The sequence below is a fragment of the Ochotona princeps genome, chromosome 20, assembly GCF_030435755.1.
Source record: "Ochotona princeps isolate mOchPri1 chromosome 20, mOchPri1.hap1, whole genome shotgun sequence".
Classification (NCBI taxonomy): domain Eukaryota; kingdom Metazoa; phylum Chordata; class Mammalia; order Lagomorpha; family Ochotonidae; genus Ochotona; species Ochotona princeps.
Window position 1 is genome coordinate 1,762,163 of NC_080851.1, and position 13,154 is coordinate 1,775,316.

Below are 13,154 nucleotides of genomic sequence, written 5' to 3' on the forward strand. Positions count from 1 at the left end.
TCTTTTTGCAGCTGAAACTATTCACCAAATGAAACATCCACTAAAAATGAAATAATCCTATGAAAACAACTATGGAAATTACTTCCTCTGAATAAGTTAAAATATGTCCCAACTAGGAAATCAGATTTCATCATATGAACCAAATACAAACATATCATGGTTGAATCATAGTATTGGCAAAATTATTATGTTTGGGCCATGCTTTGGATGTGTTGTTTATATTCTCTGGATTCCTTGACAACTACATTGATATTCAGAAAGATTAGAGAAGCCAATCAGAAGGCTTGTTGGCATTACCGGACATGCTCCTGTGCCCAGTGGAAGTGGTGGGTCAAGGAAGCGGCCCCAGAGGGCATAGTGTTAAGCATTCATTGAGTCCTTGTGATGGGCTGGCTGGGTGCTTCCTCAATTTGAATTCTCATGCTATTACTCTGAATTGGTTAGTATGGTTGTTATTTTAAAATTAAGGAAAGTGGAACTGTGAGAGAGTTAACTACTTTACCTAGCATCCCAAAGTTGATCAGCGGTGGACATGGCCTTGGCCTTGGCTTATGTCCTCCTCAAATGATTATGCAGAATTAGCTGTCGTCATATGGTCATGATGTACACTATTCTTATATTAGGGATTGGCAGATTAAGTTAGGTTAAGAAATTTCCCACAATTTCATATTTAGCAGATTATAGACATAGGACTTGGATGTTATGAAATGTACATGGCAGTTTCTTTTGAACTTGGATCTGTGCCTTCAAAGCTAAGGCCAGCTCATGCCGGTCCCTCTGATAATCACAGCTGGTTCCATGTGAGATGTTCTACCCTAACTTCAAGGATGTTGCAGTCAACCTCTGCTCACAGCTAGTAAGCCAGGTGCCCATGTGAGCCAGGATTGGAGTGAGAAGCTCAGGTTTTACAGTGTGATTTCACACCTAGAGACGGGGAGCAGAGTGAGGGCTAGGAGGGGTGTTAGTGGCTGCGGGGCTGCAGTTGTGTGAGCTGCAGCCGTTCTCACGGCTGCCCTAACAGTGTGAGTGTATCTAACACTGCAGAAAGGCAAGACCGTCCATTGCGCATTGTGTATTTTATTTTTGTTTAAAAGTTGAACGCTAGGAGGACTCTGCTCTACGAGCTGGTCCTCTAGGTGAAGCTGGCTTGGGTGCCTTACTGCCGTATGCTTTATTCACAGTGATCTGCAGCCCTGGATCTTACAACCCCCGGGACGGGACTCACTGCTTGCAGTGCAACAGCAGCCTGGCGTACGGCGCCAAAGCGTGTCTGTAGGCTAGCATCGTGACCTACTGAGTGGCCCATTGAACATAAGTGTGTATTTTTAAATATTGACATATGATAAATCACTATTATGCTAAAATTAAACATACATATTTTGCAAAAAGTGTGTCATCGTCTCAATCACTGTTTGACAAGTGCCTTCTAATTTTAGCCCTGCACAGGACCCCGAATGTCTCCCGTGTGAGCGCGTCTTACATACAGCGCTGGCACATGCCCTCGGTTGAGCGGCTGCTCGGAATGCCACGTTCCGTGTCAGCGCAACTCGCCTCAAGCCTCTGCTGACGCCCACCCTGGCGGGAGCAGGGGATGCCTCCGGAAATGGGCTCTTGCCACTCACCGAGAAGACCCCAGTTCAGTTCCTGGCTCTTGTTTGAATCCTCGCAAACCCCCAGGCATGACAACATTTGGGGGTTAACTGGCAAATGAGAGAACTGTCTCCCTCATGGTCTCTTATCTGCTTTTCAAATAAATAACAATAAATATCTGGAAATAAAATTGCTCCAATCATCCTGTATTGGATTGGCCCTGCCCCCACTTTAAGGCTTTATCAAACATATCCCATTTTATCTTGGCCATTGTGTCTTTCACAGTGACCGTCGTTTCATCTTGCTTCATTCCTCTGGTCACCTTTGTGGGCATTCCTCATTCTGCCTTGGCCTTGGGTGCTTCATAGGCACTTGGAATGCCGGGCCATCTCGCTACAGTGTGAGGCCTCCTCCCAGCCACAGGCTGAGTTCATACAATTCCCTGTGGTGTCGTTAAGCTGCACTTTAAACCCTCCTAAATTACCCTTGGGACGTTTTGGAATGGAGTAACTGTGTGTACTTAGATTACCATTTGTGCTTTCCCACTGAAGACAGAAATGAGGCCTTTTCCTTTTCTGCTAACAATAATCAAGCCATCAAGCCAGTTTCCTTCGCTGTTAAGACGGGGGCCAGCGCTGACTGGCACACACACTCTCACACCGAGACGCTGTGTTGGAAAATGAGCAGCTTACGCAGTGAGTAGAATTCTGTGTCCTTATTACATCAGCTTTACTCTCTGCGCCATCCCTGTCCTCCTCTCGTTTCCTGTTTCTAAGGACGTGGGCTTCCGCAGACAGCAGACGTGGCGCAGTGGGACTGGAACACAACTGTGCAGCTCCTGACAGGCAAGGTTCGCCTACAACGTAGACTTGCTGACCCTGTGAAGGTAGGCCAGTTAGTAAATGGGCCTGTCATTTAGCTTCCCATGGCTGAGTGTAACCCCAGGAGTCTCACACAGTCAGTGGAGGTGTTTCTTTGCTGATATGGGTGGTGTTCCTTTAATGTCTTTATCTTGATAACATAATTATTCTCACGGTTTATACAATTTTTCACGTGCTTTCTTTTCTCCAGTAATATTTTGAACATATCACTGCCAAGTGAATTAGGAAGGATTCAGTGTAGATTTGAATGTGTATTCATCTGCGATTCTGTGTTGTGTGTTTGCATTTTTTAATGCAAGTGTGCCAGGGCAGATGTTTGGTGCAGCAGTTAAGCCATGACTCGGCAGGTGTGTGTCACAGTCTGTCTGGATCTTGAGTACCCACTTGTTCCTTCCGGTTCCTGCTGCTGTACATCCTGGGAGGCAGAAGAGGGTGGGGAGACTCAAATGGAGTTTTGGGCACCTGGCTTCAGCCTGGCGTGAGCTGCTGGGTGGTAGGTTTTCCTCTGCCTCCCTGCCTTTCACATAAATGAAAATACATTTTGAGAAAATACACCAAAATGTTAATAATTGTCTTGTGTAATGAGGTCATGTATTGCTTTTTAAAAATGTGTTCCAAAATTTCTACAGTGAACTGAATTAGCTTTTCAAAATCTTAACAGCCCTGTACTGTGAAAATGGGAAGCAGCCAAGACATTGCTGCTGATCTTCGTGATGTTGCCCAGTGCTCCCCTCGAGTCACTTCTCCCCTCGGTCCTCAGAGCGCAGGCTCTCAGTGCTCCCCTCACAGAGCGCAGGCTCCCAGTGCTCCCCTCACAGAGCGCAGGCTCCCAGTGCTCCCCTCACAGAGCGCAGGCTCCCAGTGCTCCCCTCACAGAGCGCAGGCTCCCAGTGCTCCCCTCGGTCCTCAGAGCGCAGGCTCTCAGTGCTCCCCTCACAGAGCGCAGGCTCCCAGTGCTCCCCTCGGTGTTCACAGAGCGCAGGCACCCAGTGCTCCCCTCACAGAGCGCAGGCTCCCAGTGCTCCCCTCGGTCTTCACAGAGCGCAGGCTCCCAGTGCTCCCCTCACAGAGCGCAGGCTCCCAGTGCTCCCCTCACAGAGCGCAGGCTCCCAGTGCTCCCCTTACAGAGCGCAGGCTCCCAGTGCTCCCCTCACAGAGCGCAGGCTCCCAGTGCTCCCCTCGGTCTTCACAGAGCGCAGGCTCCCAGTGCTCCCCTCGGTCTTCACAGAGCGCAGGCTTGCTCACTGCCCAGGAGCACAGCCAATCAGCACAGGCTTTTCTGCCGCAATTACTCACTCTGGGACTTATTATTATTGTAATACATGAAGAAAATGAGTCACAGTAATGAAGATGGCTTCTTCGGTGTGTGCAGCTGCGGATGGCACGCCCTGTGCCACCTGGGACTGGTTCTGTTGCTGCGGATCGGAACCCAGGCAGCTGCTGCAGCGTGTGTTGGATCGTTCCGGTAGAGCTGCAGCACATTCCACCTGGTCCAGGTGTTGAGGCAGAGACAACAGAGTGATGTTGCAGTGGCCAGATACCCCAGTGGTGCCCAGCTGTCAGCAATCAGTGATCGGAGCTCCACCGGCAGCCAGCGGGAAGGGGAGCTCACCAGGAGCTCAGGAGGTGAACTCGGGCAAAGAAGTGCGCATCCTGCTGATTTATTTGATCTGACTACAAACGGAGACAGAGTGGCAGACCCCAAGTGGTGCAAACAGGGTGAATTTGACAGCCCAGAACTCCACCAGTGCCACGTCAGGTGCCATGTTGTACACTGTGGCAAAGACTGCAGGACTGAAGGGAAAACAGTGAGTTGTGCATGCGCTAAGCCTGGAGCAAACGCGCTTCCAGCTCAGCACATTGCACTGACCCCACAGAGAAAACAGTGCTGACTTTAGCATCCTACAGGTTCACCCAAAATAGGTCCAGGTGGCCCTAGGACCTAGCAGCCAGCAGGTTCCTACCAGTACCCAGTGATCCAGGACAGCTCAGCTCTCCCTAATCCCAGGCATTGCTTGAGCCAGAAGTGGGAGAAAGGGTGTGCAGGCAACAGTGTGGCCACAACTCAGGCTCGCGGGGGTGGAGAGTGGTGAGCCAGCAGCTGGGGCTGCAGAGACCATGGTAGAAGCCTAGCACAATTTTGGACTGAAACTTGCTGGAGGGAGTGGCACAAGTGAGTGCAAATGAAAAACCAGACACAGAATGCAATCAATAAAAACAACTTGTAGGGCAGTGGGCAACGCGGCCTAGAAACCATCCCTAAGGAGAAGAATCTGCATGAAAAGTATCCAAGAGTTAAGAGACACTCTTAAAAAGCTAAATGTACGTGTTGTGGGAGTTCCAGAAGGCACAGAAATAGAAGCTGGGCTTAAAGATTATTCAATGAAATAATAAAGAAAAACTTACCTAATGTGGATAAAGAACTGAGAAACAATGAACAGTGGGGGGCAAACTCCCCTCGGGGTTGATCAAAGCGATCATTGCCACCACACGTGGTAAGCAAGCTCTCTTCAGGCAAACATAAAGATCCTTAAATGTGCATGTGAACAAAATCAGTTGACATGTAGAGGAAAGGCAGACTTACAACGACCTCTCAGAAGAAGGTCACAGGCCAAAAGAAAATGGAGTGACATATTTCAGATTCTAAAATGAAAAAAAAAAAAGTCAGTCCAGAATAACATACCCAGCAAAAAATGGAAAGTGAAATAAATTTCTTCCACAGCATAGAAAAGCGCAAAGAATTCGCCTCTTCTAGATCTGACCTATAAATGTTGCTTAAAGATTTTGTCTTGACAGAGAAAAGGAATAGCACCTACCAAAACCAAAGGCAAATGTGAAGAACATTCCAGTAAAAAAACAACTTCATAATAAATAAATGAACAACCCGTTGCTAAAATGACAGGATTGAATTACTACCTATCCATATTATCCTTGAATATAAATAGCTTAAACTTAGATCAAACATAGATTAGTGGGCTGGATCAAAAGACAAAACCCATTCTTTTGCTATTGTTACGTTTATTGGAAAGGCAAATTTACAAAGAGAAGAGACAGAAAGATCTTCCATTTGCTGGTTTACTCCCTAAATGACCACAGTCGCTGGAATTGGGTCAGTACAAAGCCAGGAGCTTCTTCCAGGTTTTCCACACAGGTTCAGGGTCCGAAGGATTTGGGCCAATCTCCACTGCTCTCCCAGGCTACAAAGCAGGGACCTGGATGGGAAGTGGAGCAGCCAGGCCAAGAACCAGCTACCATATGGGATCCTGGCACTTGCAAGGGGAGGATTAGCCAACTGAGCTATCTTTTTGGGGCACACCTTGTCCATTATTGTAAGGGATTGCATCGGCAAGGAGATCAGACTGTGGTGGCCTAAGAGGTCTCTTACTGCATCCTGGGCAGTGGTGACAAATGACATGCTGTGGAGGCAGATGTCTGTCTGGCCGTGGGGTTAGCGCTGCTTGTGGGCAGTGGCGATAGCCTGGTACAACCCCGACATGATGGAGCGGTCTTCAGCATCGACAGTGGTGTCTGGGCGTGCATAGTTCACGCTTTCCCCTAGTGCGTTCATGTTATCTGTGTGCACATAGTCTGCCTGCCTCAAATTTCCTCATGAACAAGATGAAAATTCACTAGGACATATGCAGCTGTGTGACGAGGCGGGGTTCATGGCATTGTGATGCACTGATGTGTCCGTCTTCCCTCGGAGACTTTTTCCATATTCCTTTTCTGCTGTGGTCTCTGCGTGCGTCCTGCCCCAGTCTGCTGGCCTCTGGTCAGGCTCGCAGTACAGTGCGTGCCATGTGGAGCGCGACAGGGCGTGCAGGCAAGAACCGTGCAGAATCCTTTCTGTCATCGAGTTACTTCGTGCTTCAGTAGCTGCTTAGTAACAATTTTGGAATGAAAAAATCTACAGAGGAACTGGTTGCAAGGCCTCAAATGTTGATCTTTGCTCTCTCACTCTGCCTGCGCACCTGCGAGCCTAAGTGTGGATGCCGTCAGTGAAGGCAGGGCTAGCCTGTACCACTCACGGATCAGCTCAGTGGGGCTTCGCAGTAGCTTCCTTTGCTCCCTGTCCAAATGAACCGAAAACAAGGTTCGTTTGGAAGCCTGCTGGGGCCTGCACTTGGCTCTCACGCGTGTGTGCACTGAGCTGCTGGTCGGTGTGCTCCTGAAGGATCACTGGCAGAGGGCGGTGCTGCAGATCTTTTTTTTTTTAAGATTATTTTATTTTATTTTTATTACAAAGTCAGATATACAGAGAGGAAGATCTTCCCTCCGGTGATTCACTCCCCAAGTGAACGCAACGGCCGGTAGCGTGCCAATCCGAACCCAGGAGCTAGGAACCTCTTCCGGGTCTCCCACACGGGTACAGGGTCCTAAGGCTTTGGGACGTCCTCGACTGCTTTCCCAGGCCACAAGCAGGGAGCTGGATGGGAAGTGGAGCTGCCGGGATTAGAACCGGCGCCCATATGGGATCCTGGGGTGTTCAAAGCAAGTACTTTAGCCACTAGGCCACGCCGCCGGGCCCGGTGCTGCAGATCTTACTGGGCCTTCCAGGGAGACTGGATGGCTCGTTGCTCTGGGACGCGTGGAATGCTCAGCTGACAGCCGAGGTTTCTGTACCATACTTGAACTTCAAGTGTAATTTATGCAGAGTTTGATTTCCCTTCATTTTCCTCCAGAGAAACAAGGGAATCCCCCTTACAATACTGCACCCTTCCACTTCTTGAACAGGGAGGGGATCTGCCAGCTGACTGCGTTCCTCAGCTCACGGGGCGAGCTTGGTATTTCTAGGAGACACAATGGTGTAAGGTAAAATGCACTTGATCTCAGCCGCAAGGCCGAGAAGCGATGCAAGGCAGAATGAAGTGTGTGTCATTAGTCACGGTCCACCGAGGAGGAGCCTGGAGAGAACTTAGAAAACGCGTGCACAGCCTCTCGTCCTGCGTTCTCCAAACGAGTGAGACTAAAGCTTCAGGAAAGCGGTGTGCTGTTACCAAGTGAAAGGAGCAGGTCTGGACACGGCTGAGCTGGAGAGCGCCCCCTGAGCCCTTGCCCGTGCACTGCCTGATGAGGCAGGAAGGCAGCCTGGCACTGGCACCGCCCGCACACACGTGGGAGCAGACCTGGCAGAGAGATGCAGGGACAGCAAGGAGGGTTGACAACACAGCATTTTTAATTTGTATCTATAGAAAAACAATTATATAAGCGCTCTAATAGAGGATTATAGAAATACATTTAATATATAATAGTGTACTTTCGGGTACTTACTGTGAAAATAGCACATTTATTAGAGAGTTTTATGCCCAAAGTCCTTGTTGGCATTTCCTTTTCTTGCAGTATTTGTTACCACAAAAAGCAAAAGTACCCACCATTCTCCAGTGTTCCTCATGGAAGTTCTTTGCACCGACGATTCCAGAGTGCTCTCGCCCACAGCGGTCAGAGACTCCGGAAGGCACGAGCATCCCGCTTCCCAGGGTCGGCCAGGGCGCTCGGGACGGGCCTCTGGAAGCCTACATTTGCCTGCACTCGTGCCTCGTGCACATGGCTTGCCGCTCAATCCTCCACGTGCCTTCCTCGTAGGTGCAGTGGCATATGGTGCATTCGTCCGTCTTCACCTCCCTGCCGGCTGGGATGACTGCAGTTTCTGCAAAGCAGTTGGGACCTGAAATTCAGGAAAAACGTCTTAGATTCTGGGTGGGCAGAAAACGTGATGCACACAACGAGGCATCTAGGACGGTGGGGAAATTAGAAATCGTGTCAAGTACCCTGGATTCTTTCTGAAACGCAACCAGTGCATTTCCATGACAACACACAGTTCTCCAGCAACAGGCTCTCTCCCTAGGGCCTTGTGCACAGGCCGAACCAGCAGCCGTGTGACTGAATGATGTCTGATCATCACCGAGGAGGCATGATTAACCACAACCTTCCAGTAAGCATTGTGCTTGTCCTCATCAGAGGAGCTTCCGTGTGCACAAGGCTCGAAGGAGTGTGAGTCCAGGGTGACCCTGCTGCTCTCGGAGCAGGCCCACAAGCTTCAGCCGACTGCCAGGTCTGGCTCCCACACACTGGCTGAGGTCTGCCAGTCTCCCAGAAGAACTGCAGGCCGCCTGCCACAGCCGGTCAGCAGCTCAGCTGCTCAGCCAGGGCGACATCTTCAGCACGCTGCTCTCTGCGTGAGGTCAAGGACACGAGGAAACAGGTATAGAAAGGTTCCAGTGTGAGCTGAGACAAATGGCTTCTCAGGGACTTTAAACTGAGATTATATACTATATTAAGGTATGAAAAGCTGCTTTGCTTCCAAACCCCCGTCTAAACTTCAAATATCAAAAAAGAACTATAATAAAATCCAAACACCAGTGGTTACTGCAGCCTGAAGTCTTTGAACTCTGAACTTCAACAATCTGCCAAGTCTCATTTGCCCTATTTCTGTGTTTCTAAAGCCTTTGATAATGTGCTCAAACAAGCAAAATATGTTTAATTATAATGTGTGAAGTCACCCAAGAGATGAAACACTTTCATCCACACAACGTTTAAAAAGGAATGAATCCCCAGCGCAGCAGGGTGAGGACTAGCCCTCCTTGCTACGCCTCCCAGGAGAGTCGCCGCTGCCTTTCTGGTGCTTTCCATCAGCCAGGCCGGGTCCCAGCTCCTGCACAGCATGACCCAGAGTGGCCCTCCCCCTCCCAGACTAGGCCTTCTTGCCGCCCTCCCCCCGCCGTTAGGACGCCGCCCTTGAATCCTTCTCCCTCAGACAAGGGGTGGCTCTAACGACCCAGTAATTTCAGAATGACTCTGAGTTCCGTCTCGCCGTGCGGAGTTCAGTCATCCTAATGTTTGTCAGCGTGCTTTGTACACAGGAGATGCAGCATAGAGCCTGTATCCTAGAGTCAGCAACTTGTAAGTCCTGTCTCTGGGTGACTCCGTCCGGTACTGCTCCCTGCCCTCCGCTGCAAGGACCCCTCAAGCCAGCTTCCCTCCCCGCCCTCCTGAGCACTTCTCTCAGAACATTTGTTGTAAGACAAGATCTCCAGGAGCCAGGCTAGTGCCACCCAGGAGTTGGCTGAGGGGAGGTTGAGGGGCAGGCCAGGGGAGGCACACACAGCCACAAGCTGTACATGGCTGGCTTCGGGGCTGGGGGACTCAGGGGTCTTTTAATGCTCAGGGAAAGACCATGCTATCCACAGGCTGTGACTGCCACGCTGCCCGTGTGCCCTGACTGCCACACTGAATGCCCTGACTGCCATGCTGAATGCCCTGACTGCCACGCTGCCCGTGTGCCCTGACTGCCACACTGAATGCCCTGACTGCCACGCTGCCCGTGTGCCCTGACTGCCACACTGAATGCCCTGACTGCCACACTGAATGCCCTGACTGCCACGCTGCCCGTGTGCCCTGACTGCCACGCTGCCCATGTGCCCAGACTGCAACGATGCCCGTGTGCCCTGACTGCCACGCTGCCCGTGTGCCCTGACTGCCACACTGAATGCCCTGACTGCCACGCTGCCCGTGTGCCCTGACTGCCACACTGAATGCTCTGACTGCCACACTGAATGCCCTGACTGCCACGCTGCCCGTGTGCCCTGACTGCCATGCTGCCCGTGTGCCCAGACTGCCACACTGCCCGTGGCATGATGCGGAGGACAGGGATGGTTTCAGCGCCAAGTGAAAGGCCCGGGAATCTGTTCCACGTGCAAGTGGAGCCGTCGGTGGGCTTCCCTATGAAGGAGCATGGTTCTCATTAATCTACTTCTCTCACAAATTAATGAGAGAACACAATAAATATTGATGACACCACTAGTTTGTTCTCAGGCTGTATGGTGCCTGTAAATCAACTTGTATCAAACAGTGTTTACATGCACGAGTTGTCTGTTTTCAGTAATTTCTAAAACAGAAAAGTCTGTGAGCAACAGTTAGGCAAGCAGATAATACTGGGTACTCTGTGAAGTCTGTTTTCATCTTCTTTTTCAGCTTACCGAATGATGTGAAAGGATAATTTATTTCAAGCAGAGTTTTAATACTGAAAAGGTTTTTTTTATCAGTTAACTGGAGTTGGAATATATAAAATTATAATTTTTTAATATTTGAGCATCTTTTAAAGTGTATCAGTTTATAATGTATCTAATAGCACAAAATAAATTACGGATTTTTTTAGTAAACATTACTGTAAAGATGATTTGAATCAATCAGCAAGCGGGGAAACTGCTGTTCAAGCTTAACTATTGGGCCTGGCGCGGTAGCCTAGTGGCTAAAATCCTAGCCCTGCATGCACTGGGATCCCATATAGGCCCTAGTTTGTGTCCTGGCAGCCCTGCTTCCCATCCAGCTCCCTGCTTGTGGCCTGGGAAAGCACTAGAGGATGGGCAAAAGCCTTGGGATCCTGCACCCGTGTGAGACCCGGAAGAGGCTCCTGACTCCTGGCTCCAGATTAGCACAGCTCCAGCCGTGCTTGGCTCCAGCCACTTGGGGAGTGAATCAGCAGATGAAGATCTTCTCTGTCTCTCCTCCTCTCTGTATATCTGCCTTTCCAATAAAAATAAATAAATCTTTTTTTTTTTTTTTAAAAAAGCTTAATTGTAATTTTTCTAGTAGGAATCCAATCAAATCCAAGGTGTTGAGGCCTAGAGGGCACGGTGCTGAGGGCTGACCCCGGGCAGATGTCTTAACTATAGGTGTCTGCAGCACCTCTAACAAGGAAGCAGCCAGTGCGTGAGCGCGGCTCCGTGTGGCCCAGGAGGCTGCTGGACTGGCCAGGGCCAACCTGTGAACATGGAAGCAGCCGGTGCGTGAGCGCGGCTCTGTGTGGCCCAGGAGGCTGCTGGACTGGCCAGGGTCAACCTGTGAACATGGAAGCAGCCGGTGCGTGAGTGCGGCTCCGTGTGTGGCCCAGGAGGCTGCTGATTGGCCAGGGAGCACAGTGGTCAAATGTGGTCTAACCTGGGTAAAACTGAAGTCCCAGCAGCGAAGGAGAAAATGGGCAGAGGCAACCTTCAGCCAGAATGTGGCCAGGAACAGAGCCTCGGGAAAGACGGGGTGGAGCGTCCCATTCGGGCAGGGAAGGGCTGCTTTGCCTGTAAAGGAGCGGGCCCCCGGCAGGTGACGCAGCCAGAGGAGACGACTGGTCTTGGAGGTTTGAATGCAAACAGTTAGAAGTAGCTGTTCGAGCAATGTTCTTCAGGAAGCCAAGTGCCAGTCACAGCTGCATGTGAACAGCTACTGCTAAGCTTCGCCTGGTCTGCGGGCTCATTTCGGCAGAAGGAAGGCGTTTGGAAAGAGTTGGGAGAGGTGGATCGACAAGGCCACGCATGTGGGAGGCTGCATGGAGAAGGTATTGGCTTTGTGCCCCATTCCATTCCACAGGGTGGACTGTGAGGGCACTCTAAAATGTGCTGGAAAATGCAATCAAAGGATCATCCTGATGGGAAGACAGTTGGAATCTGTGGCTGGGCTTCTCACGGTATCACCCTGTGCATTGTTGAACCCCCTTCCGTATGACACTCAAGGAAGTGTTCGGAGAAGCAGTGTTGTGAAGTCTTTGGGGTGACTGAAGCACCAGTTAACATTTCCACTGAAAGGACCCATGAACACAGCTGGAGCACCCACCGGGAAGACGTCAACACTTTCAAGTTAGAGAAAACAGACTAAAATACCCCAATCACCCAGGATACCATGAGCTGAGAGGGCAATCCACTCACCACACCCAACAACGACAGAACACACCTCTCAGCCGCAGCCAGGCTCCAGGAGATGGGAACCAGACCGCAGCGCTGGCCACGAGCCCACTGGGAACCAAGATTCTTCCACGTCATTCTCCCCCTCGGTTCTAGCAGCACCCCAGCAGTGGCTGCGGGCAGTGGCGTGGTTCCTCCCAGCTCCCCTGGGCACTGGTGGACAGGCAGAGGGCTCCATAGCCCCCACCAGCCTGGAAGACCTGTCGGGGGACCCGGCTGAAGCCACAGCCGTGAGAGCAGCGCATGGGTGAGTTGAGACGCCGTGTTTCAGGTCGTCCTGGCAGGTTGTGTCACATCCTCCAGATACAGTGACTCGCTGCAATTCAGAGGATCGTTTCCAAGCTAATTACACCATATTTATTCCTACCAACTGAAACTGTGTTGACAGGTAATGACTGAATACAGACACAGCTGTCAAGAGGAAGAAGGCAGCAGGTGGGGCTAAAAATAGGAAGCCACCCTGCCGCTTCCGAAAAGCACAAGGAAACTGCTCCCTGGATCTTGCTGGGGCTGCTCTTGCTTCTCCGAATACGTGCTGGATTAGAGTCCTAAGTTTGCTAGGAGATAGCTCAGAAGCATCCTGCATGCCGCCGCCTGATGGCATTTATGTGAGTTTGCAGTCTTCAAGAGCTTTGAGCTACAGCTAATGGTTTTCAGGATTCAGGAAGGCAGGTCTTGTTCTCCCACTTCACAGATGTGGAAACTGAGACTGTGAGTTCAGCTTGCTCAAATGTGCTGACCATGGAGTCACAAGCAGGGCCTTGCAAACCGGAGGCATGCGTACCTTCCACCCAGTCAACCAGGACTTCTCATTAGGAAAATTTGCCACAGTTCTCAGCAGTTCTGCTATTTGGTAGGTAAGTGTGTAGAGGCTACGGACCCAGCCATGCAGACCAGGCAAGGCCCCTCCCCCTGATACCAACAGTGTCAGTTGGCAGTGACCTTGGGATGT

The 13,154-nt window shown here is 50.6% G+C and overlaps 2 protein-coding genes across 3 annotated transcripts in view; one reads left to right on the forward strand and one right to left on the reverse strand.

Annotated features, from left to right (window-relative positions):
• Positions 1-1,388, forward strand: part of ZPBP (zona pellucida binding protein) — a 45,978-nt gene extending 44,590 nt beyond the window's left edge. For both annotated transcript variants that reach the window (XM_058678286.1, XM_058678285.1), the window contains one exon: positions 1,182-1,388. In XM_058678286.1, coding sequence (XP_058534269.1) covers positions 1,182-1,276 — 95 coding nt within the window. In that variant the 3' untranslated portion in view covers positions 1,277-1,388. The remainder of the gene's footprint in view (positions 1-1,181) is intronic.
• A 6,590-nt stretch (positions 1,389-7,978) lies between these two features.
• The window catches only part of VWC2 (von Willebrand factor C domain containing 2), a 46,376-nt gene continuing 41,200 nt past the window's right edge, over positions 7,979-13,154 (reverse strand). Inside the window, exon 3 of the mRNA XM_004582229.2 lies at positions 7,979-8,136. Coding sequence (XP_004582286.2) covers positions 7,985-8,136 — 152 coding nt within the window. The 3' untranslated portion in view covers positions 7,979-7,984. The remainder of the gene's footprint in view (positions 8,137-13,154) is intronic.